At 33.2% G+C, this 23,829-nt stretch overlaps 5 protein-coding genes and 1 long non-coding RNA gene across 13 annotated transcripts; 3 read left to right on the top strand and 3 right to left on the bottom strand.

The window, feature by feature from the left end:
* Positions 1-743: 743 nt before the first annotated feature.
* On the bottom strand, positions 744-5,579 carry Ubc4 (ubiquitin conjugating enzyme 4). Of its 2 annotated transcripts, XM_070672145.1 has the most exons (5): positions 5,154-5,579; positions 3,721-3,873; positions 3,115-3,197; positions 2,730-2,893; positions 744-2,630 (listed from the first exon to the last, which is right to left on the bottom strand). In XM_070672145.1, the coding sequence occupies exons 1-5, from the start codon at positions 5,214-5,216 to the stop codon at positions 2,491-2,493; spliced, it is 603 nt and encodes a 200-aa protein (XP_070528246.1). In that variant the 5' UTR covers positions 5,217-5,579; the 3' UTR covers positions 744-2,490. The 2 variants fall into 2 exon arrangements, with proteins under 2 accessions (XP_070528246.1, XP_070528243.1); XM_070672142.1 differs by lacking the exon at positions 5,154-5,579 and having other exon boundaries at positions 3,721-3,969.
* Positions 4,589-12,984, top strand: Prps (phosphoribosyl pyrophosphate synthetase). Of its 3 annotated transcripts, XR_011547253.1 has the most exons (8): positions 4,589-4,780; positions 6,238-6,445; positions 6,955-7,138; positions 8,477-8,536; positions 11,248-11,471; positions 11,548-11,881; positions 11,998-12,198; positions 12,382-12,984. XR_011547253.1 is itself a non-coding variant. In XM_070672135.1 (7 exons), the coding sequence occupies exons 1-7, from the start codon at positions 4,702-4,704 to the stop codon at positions 12,088-12,090; spliced, it is 1,182 nt and encodes a 393-aa protein (XP_070528236.1). In that variant the 5' UTR covers positions 4,613-4,701; the 3' UTR covers positions 12,091-12,984. The 3 variants fall into 3 exon arrangements, 2 of the variants coding, with proteins under 2 accessions (XP_070528237.1, XP_070528236.1); XM_070672135.1 differs by having other exon boundaries at positions 4,613-4,780; positions 11,998-12,984; XM_070672136.1 differs by lacking the exon at positions 8,477-8,536 and having other exon boundaries at positions 11,998-12,984.
* Positions 12,985-13,105: 121 nt separating this feature from the next.
* On the bottom strand, positions 13,106-15,036 carry LOC139111668 (metallophosphoesterase MPPED2). 5 transcript variants are annotated; one of them, XM_070672139.1, is made up of 5 exons: positions 14,848-15,036; positions 14,488-14,632; positions 14,131-14,407; positions 13,791-13,804; positions 13,106-13,688 (listed from the first exon to the last, which is right to left on the bottom strand). In XM_070672139.1, the coding sequence occupies exons 1-5, from the start codon at positions 15,034-15,036 to the stop codon at positions 13,384-13,386; spliced, it is 930 nt and encodes a 309-aa protein (XP_070528240.1). In that variant the 3' UTR covers positions 13,106-13,383. The 5 variants fall into 5 exon arrangements, with proteins under 5 accessions (XP_070528240.1, XP_070528239.1, XP_070528242.1 ...); XM_070672138.1 differs by having other exon boundaries at positions 13,106-13,511; positions 13,578-13,804; XM_070672140.1 differs by having other exon boundaries at positions 13,383-13,525; positions 13,578-13,804.
* Positions 15,037-15,070: 34 nt separating this feature from the next.
* Positions 15,071-16,749, top strand: LOC139111671 (uncharacterized). The gene is made up of 3 exons (XR_011547254.1): positions 15,071-15,170; positions 15,260-15,355; positions 16,512-16,749. It is a non-coding gene; the product is annotated as an uncharacterized lncRNA (long non-coding RNA).
* On the bottom strand, positions 15,496-17,011 carry LOC139111670 (ejaculatory bulb-specific protein 3-like). The gene is made up of 2 exons (XM_070672146.1): positions 16,756-17,011; positions 15,496-15,873 (listed from the first exon to the last, which is right to left on the bottom strand). The coding sequence occupies exons 1-2, from the start codon at positions 16,949-16,951 to the stop codon at positions 15,710-15,712; spliced, it is 360 nt and encodes a 119-aa protein (XP_070528247.1). The 5' UTR covers positions 16,952-17,011; the 3' UTR covers positions 15,496-15,709.
* A 2,961-nt stretch (positions 17,012-19,972) lies between these two features.
* Mcad (Medium-chain acyl-CoA dehydrogenase) lies at positions 19,973-23,172 on the top strand. Its single transcript, XM_070671697.1, has 10 exons — positions 19,973-20,301; positions 20,561-20,639; positions 21,083-21,250; positions 21,374-21,474; positions 21,609-21,689; positions 21,764-21,894; positions 21,975-22,083; positions 22,161-22,301; positions 22,376-22,651; positions 22,759-23,172. Exons 1-10 carry the CDS (start codon positions 20,287-20,289, stop codon positions 22,909-22,911), a joined length of 1,254 nt encoding a protein of 417 aa, XP_070527798.1. The 5' UTR covers positions 19,973-20,286; the 3' UTR covers positions 22,912-23,172.
* The last annotated feature ends 657 nt before the right edge of the window (positions 23,173-23,829 follow it).

The raw sequence follows: 23,829 nt of genomic DNA on the forward strand, positions 1-23,829 counted from the left end.
CATGATTTGTTTTAGTATAAAAAAATGGAATTATACAAAGTAATCTGAAAATTACTTTGATTTGTTAATAATCAACTTTTGTAATAAATTATTGAAATGTATTACATATTGTTTATATGTGTAGAACAAATGTAATGAATGACTGAACAATTTATTAATTTTTTTAAGAGTATGAAATATTCGCACAGATAAAAAGAAAGTATAGATCTAGTTTCTACATCATCAATTGGGCTTTTTTTATTATCGTTATCATTATACATGCTTTATCTTACCATAATTACTGATTTTAGCAATTATTACTACGAACTATTAATTTATATATATTTATATCATTTGCTTTTGTGTACAATATGGAGTCATATTTATACATAATACATTTGGAATTAAGTTTAATGGTGTTTTCAGCAGGAAAGACATCTTCAGTAACTTAAGTAGTAGTTAATTTTACATAAAAATATTTTATATGCTACTTTTGTATATATAAACTATATACATGAAATTGAGCGAGATTTATTTTTAGCTGACTCATATAATTTGATATAAATTCAATATTAAATGACGAATAGAAATCCCCACTTATTAAATATTCGTACATATACATGTAGTAACAAAAAAAAGTTTAAAAAAATGTCTGTACTGAGTTTAGATACAGGGAGAAATAAAAGAATAATTTCTATAATCTTGAATAAAAATTAAATATATGATAAGGAAAAAATCTAAATATAAAAATCAGAATCCAGTCAGAACAATGAAAAAAGAACTATTTATTTTTGCATGATATTAAACATTACAGCAATTAAAACATCAAAGAGGATGTTGGAACCACAACCACATCCACAAACAAACCCATATGTACGATAATATATTGTGAGCTAGATATTTCAAAGAAAAAAAAATAAAGCAAAATAGTTTTTACAATCAACCAATAGCTATCACATTTTTAAATCTGATTTATGGAAAAATTCATGTTACAAATTGGTAAAACTATGATTAAAATTTAATTCTTTCACTGTATAACACGCATGATTTAACATTTGATTGTACAAAAAGCTATATGCACTTTTGCATCATATACATTATTATACAAATAATGAATTAATTAAATTTCAATTCTCATTCTAACTGTGCCATTTCATGATTTTACAAGATTTATTACTAAAGTAAGATTAATTAAATTTAATTTGTGTTTTTTTTTCCAATCACATATTTTTAAGTAACGTAAAATTTATTTGAGACTACTAAATAAATGCCATTTACACCTGAATCTGGAATGTACACGGCATGATATGGATACAGAAATAAAAAGCGGAAATGTATATTTCTAAAGGTACATATCTGTAATGTGATAGATAGATAGTTTTACCATTTGATGTAAGCCAACACTTACACAAAAATGTACAAGTGTAAAATATTAACATCAAAGCGAACAAGTTTATGGGTCTTTTTACAGGTTATATCTTATTTCAATAATATACAAGCAAATTTTCTCAAATTATGCTTTATCTACCTAAAACTGAAAGCAATTTCTTTCCACATATGATATATATTGCTTTATTTATAAATCAGTGATAACCAAATTATGCTTAGTGATTCTGACAGATTAAAAAAATAATCCAAAAAATTTAGATTTTTTTAATTAAGATATAAGTTCAAATTTCATATTTCTTAAAGTCTTAAATTAAATTTAATTTTTTTGTTTGTTTGTTAAAGACAAATTTAGCCATGTAAAAGTGATAACAGTTACTTAATAATATAAGAAAAAGTAATGAACTAGCTGCAGTAGCAAAATGTATGTCCTGAGTTAACGAACGAAAGAAACTAGTTTTTCTTGTAACATGTACCTTCTACCAAAAATGTAAATATGGCATATAAACTGCACAAATTATAAAAACAAATGTGTGCATTACTGATATAAAGGATAAATTATAGAAACACAATATAATTATACTTGAAAGCTACTATCATGAATACATATCGAGATTTTACTGAGAATTTAATTTTTCTAATGTACATTAAGAATCTAATGGAATAAAGAACCATCAGACTGTAAAATAACGTAAATTAAAAAATGGCATAGAAAGGATATACATTTACATCGAATCTGCATACTAAATTATTAAAATTTTGTTGATTGATTATATTACTCCTTAAGCAACAATGGAATTTGAACAGAATGTAATATAAAATAGTATATTTTTCACAGAATGCTTAAAATTTAGCTAATTGATTCATACTAGCAATTTCTTTCAATATTATTTCTCTCTCACACTTATGTTACAAATTAAATAAACGACTATTGGTAATATTGAACAGCTTTTCTAGTAATGTCGTTTTATCATTCAGATATTGTCATTAAGTGCAGAATTTTAATTGTAAAATCATTAATGATGTCAATATCCGAACAAAGTATTATTACAAGGAAATTTTCAGCATAAAATGAGTGGATGCGACAAATGCTTCGATATGAACAAATTAACTATGTAGTTATCACTAACTGAAGAGGCAGTGCTCGGTGGCGCGTTCCAAGTCCCAATTATATGAAGATAAAGCAACTCTCGCGTTGTGTTCTTCAATCCCCATATCTGTTAATCTTCTTATCTTGTCGTCTAAATCAGGCATTTTCGCTGGCCCTGAAAATTCAATATATTATATATATATTTTTATTTTGTTTTAATACAAAATATAAAGATTACATAAACGTGACACAAGTATGCGAACACATTACGTACCACCTGCATATACAAATGTCCAATGTGTGGCAGTTTGACGAAACAATTCAGGATGTTCTTTATATTGTTTAGCGACTACTGCATCTTGAGGATCGTCAGGTTCTGCTGCAGATAACAATGCTTGTAGCGACAGTAATACTGTACGCAGAGTCATTGCCGCAGCCCTTAAATATAAAAATAAAGATAAGATTAATTTACAAATCGATCATTAGCTACTCCATTAAACAAACAAAATCGTAATATTAAATTATAAAGCGTAGAAAATATGTGAATATGATAAAAGTACATTTTCGCTCATACAAGACAGATTTATAACATAAATTAAATAAAAATTTATAATAATTATTAATAATTTAATTAACAAATTTGCAATAAAAATACATGCCATTGATCTTTCAAGATATCCAAACATATAGCACCAGTGACAGAAGATATATTAGGATGCCATATTTTTGTTATAAAACGTACCTGCAAAATATTAAATCAAATATATTTTATGTAGTAAAATATTTTAAATTCAATTACAATCGAAAATAATTAATGACAATATATATTTTTAAAAGATTTAACGAGTTAGTAGCCGTTTGCACGGGAGTCGTGCCCTGCATGGTTCATAAACAATTTTATGCGATATGATACGGAGTGTAAGATCAGATGATAAGAAGATGCAGACGAAGAAATGTGAGCAGACCCTTCTGCACACCATCTAAATTTTAATCGCCGTACTCTAAACGCGACTAAAATGGTGTTGATTTACTGTCCGTTTCTGCTCTGCATTCTTCACTGTCACAGTTGTGAGTCGACGTCGAAGAGAACTGCTTACATTTCTTTGTTCACACGATCTTCTCGTTACCTGGTCTTGCCTTTTGTATCACACCACGTGAATATTATACTTGTGCGTGTATTATAAAATACTACAAAAATAATATTAGAAAGTGTGAAAATGCTTGCTACATAAATATATTTGTACTTTTTAAAAGTAATAACTTACTTTAGGTGGATTAAATGGATACGTTTCGGGAACTTTGATTTCGAGCACAAAATTACCGCCTTCGTACGGTGTGTCCGGCGGACCAGCGATCTCTCCCTTTAATTCGGTAAGACTATCATTGACCAACTCCACTTTAATTGCGCATTTTGCTATCTGTGCAAACGTCAAAATACATAATATTAGACAGATACGTGATATGATACATATGTAACTAATATTAGAGAATAAGCATCGTGTCAAAACAACCATGTAACGTACGTTAGACAGCTGCTACAAATATGTATTGCAATTTCGAGACATGTAAGGACAAGTAAATAATTTAGATAAGTTATCAAAACAATTATAAAACAATTATGATTATGTGACACGGCAAAAGAAATACAAAAATAATTTTGCAACCTAACAAATGCGTATATTTGTGAATTAAGAATTGAACTGTGGTTGAAAGAATGCTCGATATAATTTTATATATATTTAAACGGCATCGATACGCTTGATTAGAAAAAGCAGCAAGTTTTAAAAATCTAGAAACGACTAAGTATTAAAAAACTCAAACGTAACAATTTAAATTATCTCTTGACAATTCTGATTCATGCAATTTTTTCGATATCAGCCCTAACTACAAATAGAAAAAAAAAAAGAAAAAGAAAAGGAAAAAAAAGAAAAAAAAAGAAAAGCATTCCAATTACGCGTTCATGGACAAGAGTACGTAAAGTCGTCGAAAACATATTGCAAAATTATGCCCCCCGCGTAAAATTTTTATGTGTGGTACTACGTCAGACTTGCAAATTATCAAAATAAACATGTAATCATAACCTATGACATCGATAAGAGGGATCTACGTGCCGCGGCGGATAATATTTCGCAGAGCTGTCATGGTGCGGCTTTAGTCCGCGACGCCACGGCGCGTTTTGGCCGTCCCGAGAGATAAAGCGAGCACGTGGAGAACGTTATCAGAAACGGGGGACGTGTACGGCGAGGATGAGCAGTCTGAAGAGGTGCAAAGGTGCCCAGGGATCCCAGTGCGACCGAGATCCCAGGCCCGCGCATGTGAATTGTGGTGAGTAACGGCTTTCTCCGTTTTATCTGGGCTCTCGCGCGACATGACCGCCTGGCGAATCAAAGGGATAATAATTATCGCGGCGTTGTCTACGAGCGCGCGATTTTGTAGTCCAAGACGGTTTGCCTTCGGCAGTTGAGATCCCTCTCTCTTTCTCTCTCTTTCTCGTTAGCTCTCTCGCGCGCGCTCTCTTTCTCTCTCTCTCTTTCTTTCGTTCTCGAGGGAGAGAAATGCATACGATTGACAGACAACCGGACAAGACGCAACAGGCTTTCTCAACCGCGTGCGGGTTCCCGGTTGATTGCGTAATCGCGGACGGCCTTTAGCCGTCGCGGGGGCTTATCACGCGGGCTCCGCGCCGCTCGCGACTCACCTCCTCGCTCTTTATAACCTCTTTGAATTCGCGCTTGATTCGCTGCGCCGCGATGTTCGCCATGGCTCCCTAATCAACCTGGGACGGGTTAGCACGTTGTCATTGTCGCCCGGACGTGCGATGCGAGCCCGTGCCCTGCGACGCGCACCACGCACCGACGGCGTCGTGTCGCGTCACGTCGCGTCGCGTTGCGTCGCGTCGTCGCGACGTAGAGCGTCCTTTCTCCACGCGGATCGTCACCCCGCGCGCCCGCTACACTTGGAAACTTTGCTCCGGTCCGTCGCGGCCCCTCGTACCTAACCCGGTTGGTCGTGTCGAGAAACTCACGCCGCGCACGCACGCACGCAGGCACGCACGTTGCACGCGATACACACACACACGCGCGCGCGAATCGTCGTTCGTTTTAATGCCGCCGCCGTGTCGCCCCCGGCGCCCACATCGATGTGCAAAAGTTGACTGTCACCCGCGCCCGCCCCTTTTGAATTTCGGTTACGTACACGTCGCGATTCGCCTTACGAGGGCCGCGCGGGGACGACACGGACGTGCACGTGCTCGCTCGCGGTGCTCGCGCGATAAAAGTACTCACGTAACGCGTCATCGACGCGAGCGTTCACGCCCGTTTGTTATAAAACGCGATGTTCTTTTTATTTTTACTTACTTCCCCTTTTTTTATTTATTTTTTTTTAATAAAGTCCGGTGGGTAAAAATTGGTTTTGCCCGCGAAGAAGGGCGGGGCGGGGAAGAGCGCGCGAGATGTTTTATCGATCAACAGCGGATGTTGTTCTCTCGCAACGGCGGCGCGCCGATGGATGTCGCGGCTGATGATTTACGCAATCGGCACCCGGGCGCGCTTATCGGCGCTGTCTGGAAATCCTTATTTTCCGGAGCACGAAGAGGGAGATCGCGCTAGGCTAAAGGAGTAGTGAGACTTGATAAGGAGCCCTGCTCCATTTCGCGCGCCCAAGAAAGAGAGAGAGAGAGATACCAAGCGCGCGTAGGCGGAGCGTGTGATCGGACCGACGTCACGTCCGGTAGGCGCGCGATCACCGATTGGCCGGCCGTCCCGGTGGGCCTTCTGTTGTAGTGATGCCCGTGTCGCAGCCAGTGCGTGCCAAGAGTTTGTTACGCGCAAACTTGGAAAGCTCACGCGCGCGAGTCCTGCAGAGCAGAATGCCGAACATCAAGGTCTTCAGCGGCACCTCGCATCCAGATCTCGCCCAGCGGATCGTCGACCGCCTCGGTATCGACATCGGCAAGGTTGTCACCAAGAAATTCAGCAACCTCGAGACATGGTAATGGTCGCCCCCCGTTCGCCACGCTCGCCGCGCTTTTCCGTTGTCAGTGCGTGGCCGCGCGGTACCACGTGTCCTGACGCGCGTGGGCCGCATATGATTCCCTCGTGTCGAGCCGCGTTTTTCCCAATTCTAAGCGCGTTTCAGCCATCCTCGTAACATCACGCCTTCCTCCCCTACTCGGTTTTCCCTGTGTTTACACCTTTAAATGGCCCTTCCAGTTCCGATGGTCGTCTGCCACGCGCGCCAACTCGCAGGTATCTGCGGTACGCGGTCGTCGATCACTTTTTGATTTCGAGAGATCCTTGCGAACGTCGCGAATAATGGTAAACGAGAAGGCTTTTCCCCCCGAAGCTTCATGGCGAAGCGGCACGCGTCGGTCAATTGTTAATTTTAATTTAAAATTGTAAAAAATAGAAAAATAATGTGCAATGTATCTTCTACATGCTTGTATTGCTATTTTTTTACAGGATTGTGTGTTAGAAATAACGCAAGAATTTAATGTTTAGCGTGGAGATAGGAGAGTCCGTTCGTGGAGAGGATGTGTACATCGTTCAAAGTGGAAGCGGCGAGGTGAATGATAATCTCATGGAGCTCCTGATCATGATCAACGCCTGCAAAATTGCGTCTGCGTCTCGGGTAACAGCAGTTATTCCTTGCTTTCCCTACGCCAGGCAGGATAAGAAAGACAAGGTAAGTGAGAGAATAAAGTATGCTGTACATTTGTATTTTTTAATAAGTAGATCAGCGAAAATTAGATGTATGTAATGTTAACATAACTGTACATAAGTCAGTTGTTTCAATTTTATGTCCTGTATTAGGTATAAGTCCATGGATTAATATTCCGTTGAAATGTTGTTTGCAATATTTTGATTAGACCTATGTATATATTTGCCTTTGTAAAATATTCTTTAATTCTAATGCTTGTACTTTCCCCCCCCCCTCTCTCAAGATTGCATTAACGACATATAACGAGCTGCAATTTCATAATATATGAGATAATACGTTGGTAAAGAAAAAGAAAAAAAAAAAATGTGGACATGTGACGCAATACGTGCATTCGCAGAATGAAAAGAAATATACCTGTAGACTAAATTGATTTGCTACAAATATTTCAGAGAACACATGCGCTTTTCTACTACTAGCTGTTTTTGTAAAAAGGACAATCACGTTTTGCATCTTATTTAACGTTAAACAATACCGTTCTCAATACGGATATTCGCGGTAAAAGATAGCGGTAGGTCTCGCGTACACTCGACGCGAGACGCTACCGCGTCTCTTAACGTATACGTTTCTAACACAGTTCTGCTTTTTTTTTATTTAAAAAATTTCATTCTTGAGATACATTGTAAAGTGCTTAAAGACACTTCAGTAATTGAGACTTGTGTCTAGACTACTTACATAATCATTGCAGTGAATACGTTTATATATGCATGTACAATCAACGTACGTAAAATTGTACATGTATTATAGCTACAATGGTTTAACTTTTTTTTTTATTACTACCAATGTTTGAGAATTAACATAATTACAATCTATTTGTTTCTGAATATTTAATTTTTCCACTTATGTAATATTTTAGTATCAACGGCATGGTTTTTAGAAAAAGAAAAAAAAGAAAGAACAATACATACTTATACTTGTGACAATTTTTTTTTAATCAAGACTTAGGTGTGTCTAGTGGATACAGGTAGTTAAGATTAGAATTTTTCATCTAGTTTATACAATATGACCTAGCGAATGATTTAATACAATCTGGTCTGATGAAATGTGTTTCAATTATTGCAGTTTATTAACTTGATCAGAAAATATGTTTCTTAAAGTTTTATCGCTTATTTCTGTCTATATAAATATAAGTGAATTGCGTTTATATTATTGTGCAAGTAGACACACGCAATTCTTGTAGTATTTAATATGAGTTCCGTATTATTATCTTGAAATTTTAAGAGAGTTGAAACAACAAGAGTGATAACAAAGGAAATGTTATCTCGTAGATACTATATATTTCTTTAACATACTATATCTTCACAGGGCGGTGATGGAGACTCTAAAAATCAGATTGTCATGAAGTCGAACGAGTGGAAATTCAGGGTAACTTGCAGCGGTCTTTTTATATGTTATATTTTTAATTCTTTCATAGCTTTGCAACAGACCAAGTGGAGTAATATCATTTCTGGAACGCAAAACACGATCTCATCGTCATATGAAATACGCTTGTACTCTGTCGGCTTTATTGTTATTGGGCTTCACCAGATAATACACTTAGATTACAGGATCTTCACCATTTGCTGATGACTGATTACCGAGTATTTTTTTTTTTTTTATTTTTCTTTGAGGATATCTGTATCTTTTTTATTTATCACTGCAAATATTAAATAACTGTACATATTTACAATATATATATTTATTATAATTAAAAATAAAATCATGAATATACGAAACGCATGATATTTAAAGATTATCTTCTTTAAATATCATTATAAGAAGCAAATGGTGAAACTAGTATATAGTTCGAATGTATATACAAGGGAAATATTAATTATACAAGGATAATGAAAATATGCAAGCATGAATTATAATATATGTGAAACGTATAATAACATTCTATATTTTACTTTTAGAAATCATATAGTGATTATAAGTTAATTATATTACTTATACATATAACCATCTAAAATCTTGTAAGAAAATCAAGCATGAGTTAAGCTTTTTTAAATTTCGTAATTAATCGGATTTACGTCACTAGTTCATTAATCGAAAAGTTTTACGTTTTATTTTGTACATTCACCGCTTTTGGTATTTACATATGCAAATTATTTTGAAATATAGATGGAAATATAGATAATAACAATAATTATTATTGTTTCACTACACCTAGAATTAACTTTTTATGTTATTTATCACTTGACACAATTGAAATGTTCACAATGAAATAAATAGCAAATATTTTAGAACCTCCGTGCAAATGCATATTATTTTTAAGCATGTTGTTTATAATGACGTAAGGTTATCAGAAATTAGATAACCCAAACGGCTGTTGCAAAACTCGTGCTAGATTTCTCTGAGGGAGGTCTTTTGCACATATTTGTTGCGGTAACAATAACTTCATAATTAACGAGAATCCCGACATCGACTGTTTCTTTAAATTAATAATTTAAATTTATTGCAAATAGTTCTTTAAAATATTTTATTTATATTATGCATTAAATAAGTTTATTCATTAAATATATATAAATATATATAATTAAATTACAATTTTTTATTATTTATATACAACAGAGATGTGCACCTCTTAATATAGTTTGGGTTCTGCATGGAAATAATAAGAATAAAAATATCGACAATTCCGTCTCTTCTATTAAACAGTTTATATTATCAATTTTTAGCTCAATCGTTTCGTATGTTTATATTGTAAAATAAAGCGTGATTGAAAGATAGAAAAAAAAAAAAAGAAAAAAAATAGATTATCGGCTATAAAATGTTTGCTAGGAAAAGTAATATTGCTTTAAGTTTCTGAATAGTTGGGTATTTTCAGGATATTCTGCCCGACCTGTCTACAGTGAGTATAATAGCAACGAGATTGTCGAGTGCAGCGTTTGTAATGATAACTCGATGAAACCATTCGATTTGTAATATTACTTTTTGGATTCAAACGAGACTTTTCTTTGTAGGACTAACCAAACTTATAATATCGTTGCTATACAGCACAGTGGTATCCCCATGAATGAATGATTGAATGAAACATTTGGTCAAAGCATATTGATATTCGAATGAGAGGGCAAAATATTAATATAATAGCAGTACATTGTTGGCAATTAGTACAGTGGGGTACGCACATGTATGTTTCATTGGGTACTAATTATTGAAGCTTAAAACAGTGTTAATGTCCAAGTGTACTAATCAAATGTCGCCTATCCTATTAATGCTTAAACAGCATAGGAATGTCAATGTGTTATCTTGGTGATAAATTTGCGGACAGTACTTTGATGGTACTTTGAAATAATTTTAATTGTTAATAACTCTTTTTTTTTTTCTTCTTTTTTTTTTTAAATCTTACACTCATAAATCTTGTGGTTTACTAATTGTAAAACGTATTCCATTTATTTGCACAATGCATTTCTTTACTATAAATTCTCTTTTGTCGTGTAATATTGCATATACGTGCATTCGCGATATTAGCATATTTGTTTCTTGGAATGGATCCACATTTGTGATAATTTTTGTGTGATGTATACTACGATACTTATCCATATATTATGCGTTTGTTAGCAATGTTTGCCCTCTTGTTCATCTCATATTATCCTTTGCCATATAATGGGCAAGGGACGGAGATGCATTGTGTTCCGTTTTGCGTTCATAATTTTAGATACTTTGCTTTACTTACGATAGTCGTTGAGAGTCTAACTGGGGTGCATTTGCAACGTCGTTTTCCTGTAAAAAAACGTATTTTACGAACATATCTATTTTCTGAAAAATAATATTTTAGTATAGCCATTGTATTTTATATTTTGTCCCCTCTGAGAAATAATCTTTTTTTCCGGCAATCTATCTCCAATATTTAGTAAATCTAATTGTGCCTATCAAAAAGCCGACAGGCAGTCAAGATAAAGTAACATATTTTCTAAAATCTTGATTTAGAAAGGTAGCAAAAGAAACTGATTTTGCAATGTTTTTAATTTGTCAAATATATCTTCGTGGTTTTAATAGCAATTTCTTTGAATTGCAGGCTATTTCCAGTTGCAAATGGACTTGAAGGACTCGTACGAATTCTCAATACTGATTGATGAAAATCTATTTTACAGAGCCGTGCTCCGATCTCCGCAAAACTAGTTGCGAACATGCTGTCTGTGGCGGGTGCCGATCACATTATCACAATGGATTTGCACGCTAGTCAAATACAAGGATTCTTCGACATCCCAGTAGACAACTTATTTGCTGAGCCAGCTGTTCTCAAGTGGATCAAAGAGAACATCGTTGAATGGCGAAACAGTATCATTGTTTCTCCAGATGCAGGTGGTGCTAAAAGGTGAGAATCAAAAAAAGATACATTAATTAACACTTTAATTGAAGAAAGAAATACATCGATCACAATTACTTTGCAGAGTCACGTCTATCGCAGATCGATTAAACGTTGAGTTTGCGCTTATACACAAAGAAAGAAAGAAAGCTAACGAAGTCGCGAGTATGGTATTAGTTGGAGATGTCAAGGATAGAGTTGCTATTCTTGTGGACGATATGGCAGACACTTGCGGTACCATTTGCCATGCAGCGGAAAAATTGTTGGAAGCTGGTGCCACGAAGGTTTATGCGATACTCACGCACGGTATTTTTAGTGGGCCGGCGATTAGTAGGATTAATAATGCCTGTTTCGAAGCTGTGGTCGTGACCAACACTATTCCTCAAGATGGTCATATGAAAGATTGTCCTAAAATTCAGGTAACTATCTTTTTTCTTCTTCGTTAAAGAATTCTTGAAACGAAATTCTTATCACGATAACGGTGACAATGGTATTATCTGGATTTTGTCCCGACTGATTACCTTTTATCTTTTAGTGCATTGATGTTTCCATGATGTTTGCCGAAGCAGTAAGGCGGACACATAATGGCGAATCTGTATCGTACCTGTTTTCAAATGTACCATATTAGACAAAAATCTTCCGTAATCTACTTCAAACTGTGTAAAAAGAACATTTCTTTTTACATTTGTTTATTGTTATTGTTAGTTACAAACTACTTCGTCTACCTGTTAGTTAGGTGCGTATCTTGTGTGTTTCAATTTCCAAATTAAAACTTATATTCGTTTGATTTTTTCATAAATTTTTAATAACAAAATTAATTGGTACAGTCGATACATGAAATAATATATATATGAATTAAAAATCTAGATATATAAGGTGATTTTTTAAAATAATTTGTAGTTCTATGAACTTTTTCTAGCGGAAGAAGATGCTTTAGAATTTTGTTACATCTAAAAACAGACATTTCCCTCCAAGTTTAACGGTATGACACAGTATATTTTTCATTAATTTCGACAACGAGATTAGTAATTTAATGGATTAATATTTCGATCAGTAACGAAAATATTTGTAAATTATATAATTAATTAAAATGTCTTCAAAGTGCGTAATGACATACAGTATATTTTGTCAATACGGATATCAGAAGAATCAATTTAGATCTGCATTATATATATATATAAATATACAAATTTTTCATACATTATAATGAAAATAAAATTGCTTAAATTTTCGTAGTTTAGTTGAAATGTATTCAATGCATTGCTATTATAATGTATACGATAAGAAAATGGCACTGGTTGCGTTTTTAATGCAAGCATAATAATTTATAACAGTTGAAATCGAAATGATTTTATATATGTTATAAAAAAATTACTATCACTGGTCTTATTCAGTATAATAGTCGACCAACGTGCGAATTTAGTTTGTTACGGCTATATATAGATTGCAAATTTTTTTGCCTAGTAAGTGCCATTTGTTACTTGATTAGGTATTACAATAAATGTATGAAAAGTAAAAATAATTTTCTTTTACTGCTAATCATTATTTAAATATACATTTCCTTAAAAAAAAATCATTATTTTCATTGTTTTAAACAAAAATATCGAAATATTAAATATTTTGTGAAGAAAATTATTAAATACTTATGTAATATATAATTTATTTTTATTTTAGCAAGAGCTTATACAAATTGGATCACATTCTACTTAATTTTGTTGATATTACAAAAATCGTATTAAAAAAACGAGATATAACGCTTATACTATACTTATACAAAATTTATAAATTAAGGCAAGAAGAAATCACTAATTTTACGCTTTTCACGTAACAAGTTTTCTTAAGCTCGTAAGAAAGATCTGAAGTATTTCTAATATAATAATATGCAATGAAATATAGATTGATGTTAATCGTGTTCGAAGATTTACGATTTTTTAATACCAGGAGGTAATGTTATATCAAATACTATCGGTGGATTACTTGGTAGATAATTTAGATCACACGTTGATGCATTAATGTATATTATTTTGCCATCTGAAGATATGCCATATCCTATAAAAAGAAAACTTACATTTAAAATGAGATAAGATGTTTCCATAACGTTAATATTCATCATACCTTCGTGTATATGACCAAAGACGTGGTATTTGGGTTTAACGCGATTCTGCACCGTCGACAGTAATTCGACACATCCGGCTCGTACACCAGTACAGCATAAGTCTCCGTGACCTACAGGAGGAGTATGCGTTACGAGGATATCAGTGTCAGACGGAATCATTTCCCATTTCAAGAGGCACGCTTCTCCACGCGGTACGTTAAATGCCCACTTACAAAACTCTGGTTGCCTAAAGTTTCAATGAAATGTCCCTCAGAAATAAGAATCTCTTATACCTGAAATTATCTTCTGCAAATATTTCGCATATAGACACGTTCAAAGAAGACAAATGCTAATCTTTTGTATAATGTATCTTTGATAAAATTGCAATGATTAAATTTGTCTTAAGTAACATTAATGTAGATTTCTCATATGCTGTTTTTAATTTTAAATATAAATGAAAATGCTTCTTAAGTACAAATATTCTTAATTCGAGTTTGTATGAATTCTTAATTGGTATACATTATGTTTTATTTTTATTATGTTATTTAGCACAACTAATGAGATAATATTTACCATGGAGTGCCATATATTTTGATTCCATTCACCATGATTTCAGAATCTTCAAGATATATACAATTTGTCAAATAATCTTTAATATTTGTTGTTTTAATAGCTTCAGCAAGGGTATCCTTAGACATACCCAAGGTAGGTATATCGTCGAGTATACTGGTCCCCGTATGCTTTTGATGATCGCCACTGGTGTGCACAGAAAAGGGATGTGTGAATGTGGGATCAAAGCTAAGCTCATGATTCCCAGCTATAACTATCTTATGCTTGTGTGGCAAGTTGCCTGTTAGGAAAAAATACGTAACGTCTATAATTCTCATCGATGTACAGTATCAATTTTAGCGAACGCGCAGAATAAAATACCTATCCAATTATTGAATTCTATGACCTCTTGCAGGCTACCGCATTTCGTGAAATCCCCAGCGTGGATGAAAACGTCTCCCGCAGGCACGTCGAATTTTATAAACGGCGTAAGTGAGTGCGTATCACTCATGCACACCACGCGCAACTAAAAATAAATACGTATAATCATTAAACTCATACATTTTGAATTAACGCGCCTATATTGGCAATCGCAGTCGCGTTGGCAATTCTAAATTGTCTCTCAAGCCGTACGACTAAATGGCATTGAACGTGTATAGAAATGAAAGTGCCGTTTAAGGTTAACGAAAACACACCTGTCCGTGTCGAGAAATCAGGGCGATTAAAAATCGCTGAACGTACCTTGTCGCTCGGTGCCTCGGTCGTCGGCAATTTTGTATTTATTTTCACAACTTTTTGATGCTGGGATAGCTCACGCCAGGCTGCTGTTGGATCAGCTGTCAACGGATGAATAGCTATCTTCATGCTGACCGGTAAAACGTGACGGCTCGCGCTTACGTCACCGCGATGCGTCGCTGTCGCTACGTTCATTTGTTCTGCACCTCTTCGTATTTTTCCTTTTGCACGTAAAACAAAACAAAGGTGCGTCGACGAACATCGGTTGATATATTCCTCGTCTTTGATTTTAACGTATTTATTTTTATGTCGATTATGATCCTACGTGGGTACGCTTTTGTGACATTTTCCGTTTAATTGTACCGTCGAATCGATACGAAATTAAAGTGCATGTACGTTATATCGCTTTATCTTGCAGGATCTGAGCAAATCTGCCGGCTGTCTATTGTTCTTACCACAGCCAGTTTACGTACCGAGTCATTTTTTAAGCACGCAGATTTATAATTATTAAAAGGTAATATCTTTTAAGCTTTTTTTTTTTACATAACTTTGTAAAATAAAAATACACGCTAGCGCTAAGAGTTAAATAATTAATTAAGTAAGAATTAATTTATAATTTAATTATAATGGAAGGGGAAAAAATTCAATTGTCTCTTGTTTTTATATATTCTATTTTATATTTTTATTCCAATAATATAGCACTACAATGCAGACTGCAATTACGGTGTTAGTTTCTTGTCCGAATAATTAATTTTAAAATGTACATAATTTAATAATTAATTTAAAAGGTTTCGGTTATCGGTCTTCTCGTAATTCCTTGACAGAGTTTTGTCGAATATTTATTATCGACGATTATCAATTAAGTCATTTAATAGCCCTTTTTCTTCAACGCATCCTCCACGGTTTTCCTAACAAAAGCGTCCCATTGTTCAGGTTTGTTCTTCGTGTACCAGTCAGCCATGCGATCCAAGAGAGCTTTCTGCTTCTCCGAGCACTTCTTGCATTGAGTTTGCAAAGCTTCGCCTATGACTCCTAAAGCACAACGAAAAATCTTGATAACCAACCATTTTAATTAACATAAAGGATAAATAAGTATATTATACATAGGTACTTGTTCAAAAATGAAGAACGAAAAAGTAAATGTTTAGAAAATTATAAATCTCACAATGCAATTAATTTCAATATTCTTGTGAATCGTATTTACTTCGACTGTAGCTCGAAGTCCATATTTTTAATCTAACGTCGTAGGAAAAATTATCGAACCGTTAATCATAGAACTATTAATGCTAATCATTCGATGTAAGAAAATATGTAAAAGAAAACTTAGTATTGTTTGAAGCCTATAGTCAATTTAACATTGCATAACTTGACTAACAATCGAGATTATACCATTGATAAACGTTTTATTGTTTCATCGTTCATCGTTTAGCAAAGTTATATAAAGATGGCTATTTGCATACTGTTTTTTCAGTTAATTTCAATGCCTGACTTTTTATACATCCGCCTGGTAATCTTTTTTCAAAGTATCTTTGTTTCATATTTGAAACAACGACACAAAATATCGGAATAGCAAATTGATATATAGATAATTAATAATAAATAATTTGTATAATTTATCTTATGGGATATAAATTGATTATGCTTTTAACTTTATTTTATTTACGTTATAGCCAGTAATGTAACAGAAAGCTGACACTCTAATGATGCAAAATAAGCCGAACGAGAGAATCAATCTGTATCGCGAAACAGCGGCAATATTAAATTCGATTCAAGCACGGGTACTTTAAGATAGAATATCAACTACTAATATATGAAGGAAAATACATTTTGAATTAATGCAACGAAAAGAAATACATAAAGGTAAGATACATTTCGTATTAAAAAATTGCTCTATTTATTCGTGCACAACAATACCTTTAAAGAATTTTGCATCCGCAGTTTTGCACGGTGCAGTGTCCATGAAGCAGTTGTAATATTGCATTCGCAACTTCTCGTTTGACAAAACTCCATCGATGTCAACGTTGTCGTATCGAGTTGAGTATGTCTCTTCCGCAAGTACACATGCCAATGTGACGGCGATGATCGTAAGGACGAAGCTTAGCCGAGCCATTGTTTCTTCTGTATCTCCTCTCACAGGTAATAGAAGTACTAAGTAACCGATGAGCGATAGCGCTCCATTTATAGAGAACGGTTACCGCAAAAGTTGTTGTGTTAGAGTGGACATAGTACACTTGCTTGTCACTTGAATCACTGATGATGATATATTTATAGCTAGAGGAAAAAAAAGAACAAGAAGATTCACTAGTTTCGATGCCATATAGATTTGTCTTACCTTTGTGCGTCACGCGTCATTCACAATTCAAAAGAACATGTTTTATGTTTTTTGTTTCCTGAAAATTTAGTTGGGGGATAAATTGTGTTTTTTCTTCGTTTGTTCTGTCTTATTATGGTCAATATTCAGAGAAATTGGGAGGAATATGGGAAGAAAAAATTGTATGTCTAGAATATGATTTAAATATACAATTAAATAGGTAAAATGTTAGGCATTGTTTTTTTTTTTTAGAATTTTTTTTATTTATATTATATGAGTTTATCAAAAAACAAATTCAGGTATCGCAAACTTTACGAAAAAATTATATATGAATTTTAGTGTTTCAAGTGGTTAATAGTCATTTATAAGTTGCACACATGTTTTTGTGTTACGGACATAAAATGACTAATAAATCTTTATATTTCTATTACTTTAATTTTTTTTTTAATTTTTTATATTTGTAAATTTTATTCTTTAACGACGGTCTTTTACTAGCAGTTATAATACCATAACAATATTTTAAAAAAAGAATATTACCTATATCAGCAGTCACGAGTATCTCGAGTAAAATGCAAAGTGCAATGAAGATTCTAAGAACTGCGCTTGATTAAAAACATCTTTTTTTTTTTAATTGTAGGTATTTACGTTATTATTCTGTCTAATACATTTTTCCTGTTTTTCATTATTGAAAGACGTCAGATTTTCACATATTATATTTTAAATATTATTAATTAGTAAAACTATTCTACTTTCCTTTTTTTTTATGCGTCTGGAAAAAATGTTACAGATGAAAAAAGATGAAGTTAATATTTCATTAGTATATAGCAGTGTATGAAAAATGAATTTCTCGTTTCTGACGTCAGGACTTAATATGAAAAAAATTAACAGAACTTTGAAGCTGATCATATTGTTATTATTAATAGTATTACTTACGTCAGAAATGCACACTTTAAACTTTAAACGTATAATCTTATAGTGCTGTAAAAAATTTTACATACTGTTTTAACAACTTAATACTTAACTTAATTTTGTTTTCAAATAATTATAGTAAGAACTTATTCGTAGTTAAAAAAAAAATACATTTTTTTTATAATTAAATAAAATTAAAAACTGTTTGATATATTGATAGCAATTCTTAGCAAATTGAATTTAGCTAATTATCACAGGGACAATTATCACAGACTTTGCAATTTTAATTTAGATCAAAGGTGGTTAATTAACGTCAAAAATATTGAAATGCTTTAGTGTTTTTATTAAACAAAATTATTATTATTTAAAAGTAAGGTGTTAAGTTTACACAGATCACGCAGATTATTATTTTAATTTTTAACGAACAAGATAACATTGAGAAATGTTAGAATAAGCAGGAAATAAAAAAAAAAGGAAAGAAAAAAAACGAACGTGTTACGAGAAAAGTTACGTATTAAACGCTTTAAAAACAGTAATAATATGCAGTTCTGACAGGTAGCTTAGTCTTAGAGTAATCAATGTGGTACATAAGGAGAAATGAGAACACCAGTATGCGAATGAGAGATGAACATATCGCATGATGTTGCGTTAATGCATGATATAAAGGCTACATGAATGACCCACATAAATTTTTACAACCTTGTAAACAAGTTTATAACTTATGATTCTCTGAATCAATTTTTTATCGTTTATATTAAGATTTATAAGGTATTATAAATATAAAGGTAATTGGTTGATTATTAAAAAATATCCGGAATTTTTATCTATCATTGATCTTTACTTTTTTTTTAAATTATATTTTAGTTATTTTATTTTTTAAATTATTTTTTATTTAATTTAAATCTGTTTTCAGTTCTTATAAATTAATCGATTATACAATTGTGAGATATATTTTCTAAATATTATATTTTGTTTAATTTAATTTTCTATACATATGTACGTGTATGTGTGCATGCGTAGCTTATATTTCATATTTTCCATTTGATATTCTATTCGAATGAGTAGCTTAAATAATATTCATATTTAAATTATTAGTAAAAAAAAAAATTAAATGAAATAAAATCCTCCAGTTTTGACAATAGTCTTGAATAGGTTTGAAGTATTTAAATTAATTTGAAAAAAAAGGATAATTCAATGAGTCACACATAAGATGTATCATTTTTCGGACAAGCATATGATAATTATATTATATATAAAAATTAAGATTTGTATACTGTCTAGGCAGCATACATTTTCAAATTAAAAAATTGTAAAAATTATTCATAAAGCATTAAAATGTCTATAGACTCCTTATTAATGACTTAAACGCTTTTTGAACTAGGTTTTTGTTCTTTCTTTTTGCTCTCTTAATAACACGGTGACTGTATAATTTTATAATTTTTAAACATTTGCTGTCTTATTATATATTTGAATTAAAACGTCGTCGATAATGTCAGTGCTCTTGAATTATCTGCAAATTCTTAAAGTCTCTTTTTTATCATCGAATGCATTTATATGATACTGTGATACAAACTTTACACAAAAATTTATGCTCCCACTTATAATATACGTAATATAAGTCGTAGCTTTAGTATTAGCAATTAATTTTATTTAAGTACATTATGTGTTCGTATATTAATTGATTTGATCTCGAAGTATGCCATTTTGATACCTGCTGGCTTAAGTAAATTGACCAATCAAGATCAAGTATTTCCGTTATCTTCTGAAAATGTTAGATTATGATTGGTTTATTTGCCTAAGGCCTTACAGTCATGAAAAGAACATTCTTCTCCCATCGTACAATGGCTTTAGCCATTCCTGATTATTTCAGAGTCTGACAAACATATGTGATCTGCCGTAACAGAAGTGTACTAAAGACACATTGAAAGTTACATATGTTATCGACGTTGTTTTTACTTTATGAAAGCATCGTTGAAGAATTTATCTTTGCTTTCGTCATTTCGACGTAATCTCAATGATCTTGTCCCTACCTTTGTTGAACTTTGTACTTTAAACCTGTATAAACGCAGGACAAACATTTATATCCCTCCTTCTCCACTTTGTATCATCTATCACGATAGTTTCAGCATTGTCATTGATTTCTGCCACATCGTCACAAAGTGAAAGCAACGATCTCACGTATTACTGTCTTAATTACGTCTGTAAAGAACGGTGTCATTAGCACGATGATGTTGAAAAAGGTAAGCGATCAAAAAGAAAGAAAAACAATCGGCCAAGTCGATTGTTAAAATCGTTACGTTACTTTTTTTCACTTTCCTGCATGCCACATTTTGTTTTACGCTTATTATTTTCTATTCACTGAAGATTTATTAGTGATATACTGCAATGAGTTAATTATACGAATCAATTGTCTACACGTTTGTTGCTTTTTAGTCATAGAATAATGGTGCCGGATACTTTAGTGAGTTAATTATACAATTTAGAATTCTTTTCTTTTAGATATTCAATCCGAGATTGTGCCCAAATGTGGTACGATCTTTCTCAGCAGCTACTGAATCAGCTCAAGGATGCACGTTTGGTTAGTACTTGTAGTAAATATATGTAGTAAAAAAATAATTAGAATATAAATTAAGTTTGAAGAAATGTAAAAGATTTGTTAAAATGTATATTGTATGATCATGCATGTCTTTACATATTTATATGCTACACATTTACAAAAGTATTCACTTATGTAACTGCAAGTATAAATAGATATGCTCCAAGAAATAAGATAAGTCCAGCTAAATACATCAAGAATTTAAATATTTGTTGACCATATTGTTTGTTCTTTTTCTTTAAGCTTTGATTTATATATCTATTTATAAAAGTATAATTTTTTTTTCACATTAAATAAAGAATAAAATGTAGAGATAGTTATAATATATTTGAATTAACAGTAATTTTGAGTATCTATATTTTTTACAGCTCCAAGTTTTAATGTGTTTAGTTGTAATAATAATCTAACAATTATTATTGTTTTAGAATTATCAGATACTCAAAAGGAGATACAAGAACTAGCACGAAAGTTTACTAGAGAAGAAATTATCCCAGTAGCTGCAGAGCTTGATAGAAGTGGAAAATATCCATGGGACATTATTAAAAAAGCATGGAGTATTGGTCTTTTGAACAAACATATTCCACAAGAACTTGGTATGATTGATTTATTAGAAATATATTATACATATTTTATATATAAATTAATAATACATCGCTACAGTATAAAAATTAATTTTGTTGATAAAAAATAAAATTAACAATTTCTATGTATTCTAGGTGGTATGGAAGCTAGTATTTTCGATGGATGCTTGGTTACGGAAGAATTAGCTTACGGTTGTACCGGGATATCAACTGCAATAGAAACAACAGGTCTTGGAGTAAGTTTTAAAACGACTAATTCCTTATCATATAACAATAATTCTTTCAGTAAATAAAACATTAAATTTTATCCATTAATATATTTCAATTTGTTTAATATAATAATTGTACATAAGTTCTTTTTTATGTATAGCAAACTCCGGTAATTATAGCTGGAAACGAGGAACAGAAAAAGAAATATCTTGGAAGATTGATAGAAGAACCACATGTTGCGGTAAATTTAAAATTAAATTTTCAATATTATTTAAAATTAATATTGAACAAAAAAATTAATGGCTTTATTTACAGGCATATTGTGTTACTGAACCTGGCGCGGGATCTGATGTAGCAGGTATTAAAACTAAAGCTGAGAAGAAAGGAAAAGAGTGGGTACTTAACGGTACCAAAATGTGGATCACAAATGGTGGGGTCGCTAATTGGTATGTTAATTTGTTTCAATATATAGCATTAATTTCTAAAGAATATATCTATATTTTTAACGTAATTTTTTATCTTACAGGTATTTTGTTCTGGCAAGAACAAATCCAGATCCAAAAGCTCCAGCTAATAAAGCTTTCACAGGCTTTATTGTAGAACGTGAAAGTGATGGTTGTACTCCCGGTCGTAAGGTAATTTCTTATAATTTTTTTAAAATACATTTTACTAATTTAAATTTCTATTTATATCTATCGTTTTACATTTGTAGGAGATTAATATGGGACAAAGAGCAAGCGATACACGAATGATAACGTTTGAGGATGTTCGCGTTCCCGAAGAAAATGTACTGCTTGGAGAAGGACAAGGTTTCAAGATAGCTATGAAGACTTTTACTAGAACACGATCGCCGGTAATATTTTTACTTATTACATCTATTGCTCTAGATTTTTAGTGACAAATTTTATGCAATTTTTTATATTACAGGTTGCGGCAGCAGCAACTGGTTTGGCTCAGAGAGCTCTTGATGAAGCAACGAAATATGCATTACAACGTAAAACGTTTGGTAAACTAATAGCAGAGCATCAGGCAGTTGGTTTTATGCTAGCTGATATGGCTATTGGTGTTGAAACTTCCAGAACAGCATGGATGAAGGCAGCTTGGGCTGCTGATCAAGAATTGCCAAATGCCACAATGCTTGCGAGTGTCGCAAAATGTTATGGTGCTGACGTAGCTAATAAATGTGCTACTGATGCTGTACAGGTATGATATGCAATGCACTAATTAAGAAATGAGTGTTTTATTAAGTTCGCAATAAGAAAAAAAAATTAAATATTCTTATAATTTATTTTATATAATTTTCTTTCTAGATTTATGGTGGTGCGGGTTTTAATTCTGAGTATCCAGTGGAAAAACTCATGCGAGATGCCAAAATTTTCCAAATATATGAAGGCACCGCACAAATTCAAAGACTAATTATATCGCGTGCCCTTCTTGAAGAGGCTAAACAAAAGAGCGGTTGAGTAATCGCAGATTGAATTAAATATCAGGTTGAATTAAATATCTTAAAGTTTATTTTTATATTGCGAGATTTTTGAATAGTAGTTTCTATATGATGATACATTTTTATACGCATCTAATAACAATTACCTGTATAATACTTTTAGAATATATATATATATATTTCATAATCGTATAGTAATATAATATAAACGTTAATATTCTTATATTTCTATATTGTAAATACATACATTAAATGCAATTTATACACATTGTGAAATTTATATATGAATTATTAGGAGAATAAAAACGTGTTTCCTAACGTAATGTCTTTACTGTGCAGCAGTGTTCGACGACGAGAAGACGAAGAGAACTTTTGAAACGGGCGCGCTACCAAAGCAGATGGCGCTAGGCTGCATCGAAACCCGGAGTGCGTTAGTCAAGTGCATTGTTCATTGAAAACGTATTACACCACCGACCGCATTATGTCCGCCGGGCCGTAGCCTTTTCCACGCGGTTCTACACGGTGAAGTCGCGCGTGACGAGTTATGCAACGTGAGCCGCGTAAGGGCGGCCCGCGCAATCAAACACCGCGGCGGCTGACCTACTTAGAGCTCGGCCTATCGTCGTCGTACGCCGCGACGCGGCGGCGAATCGTGCTGCCGGCTGCGTGCGAGAGGAGAGGTTCGTGACCGGATCCCTTGGCTAGCTCGACCAGAGGAGCAGGCCGGAAAAACCGACGGCGTCGCGTCGTCCTGACCGCCGGCGCCGCGGATCCGCGAAAAACACGCACGCTGCGCGTCAGCGTCGCGGTGAAGAACCGGGAGGGGGAATCGAAGCATCTTTTGGAAATTGCGTCTTTCCGCCTGCGGACCGAAGCCCCCGCACCGATGAGGCTCAGTGCCGTAATCAACGCGCGGCGCTCGTAAACGAGGTGCCGG

This window comes from Cardiocondyla obscurior, linkage group LG24 (assembly GCF_019399895.1).
Source record: "Cardiocondyla obscurior isolate alpha-2009 linkage group LG24, Cobs3.1, whole genome shotgun sequence".
Lineage (NCBI taxonomy): Eukaryota > Metazoa > Arthropoda > Insecta > Hymenoptera > Formicidae > Cardiocondyla > Cardiocondyla obscurior.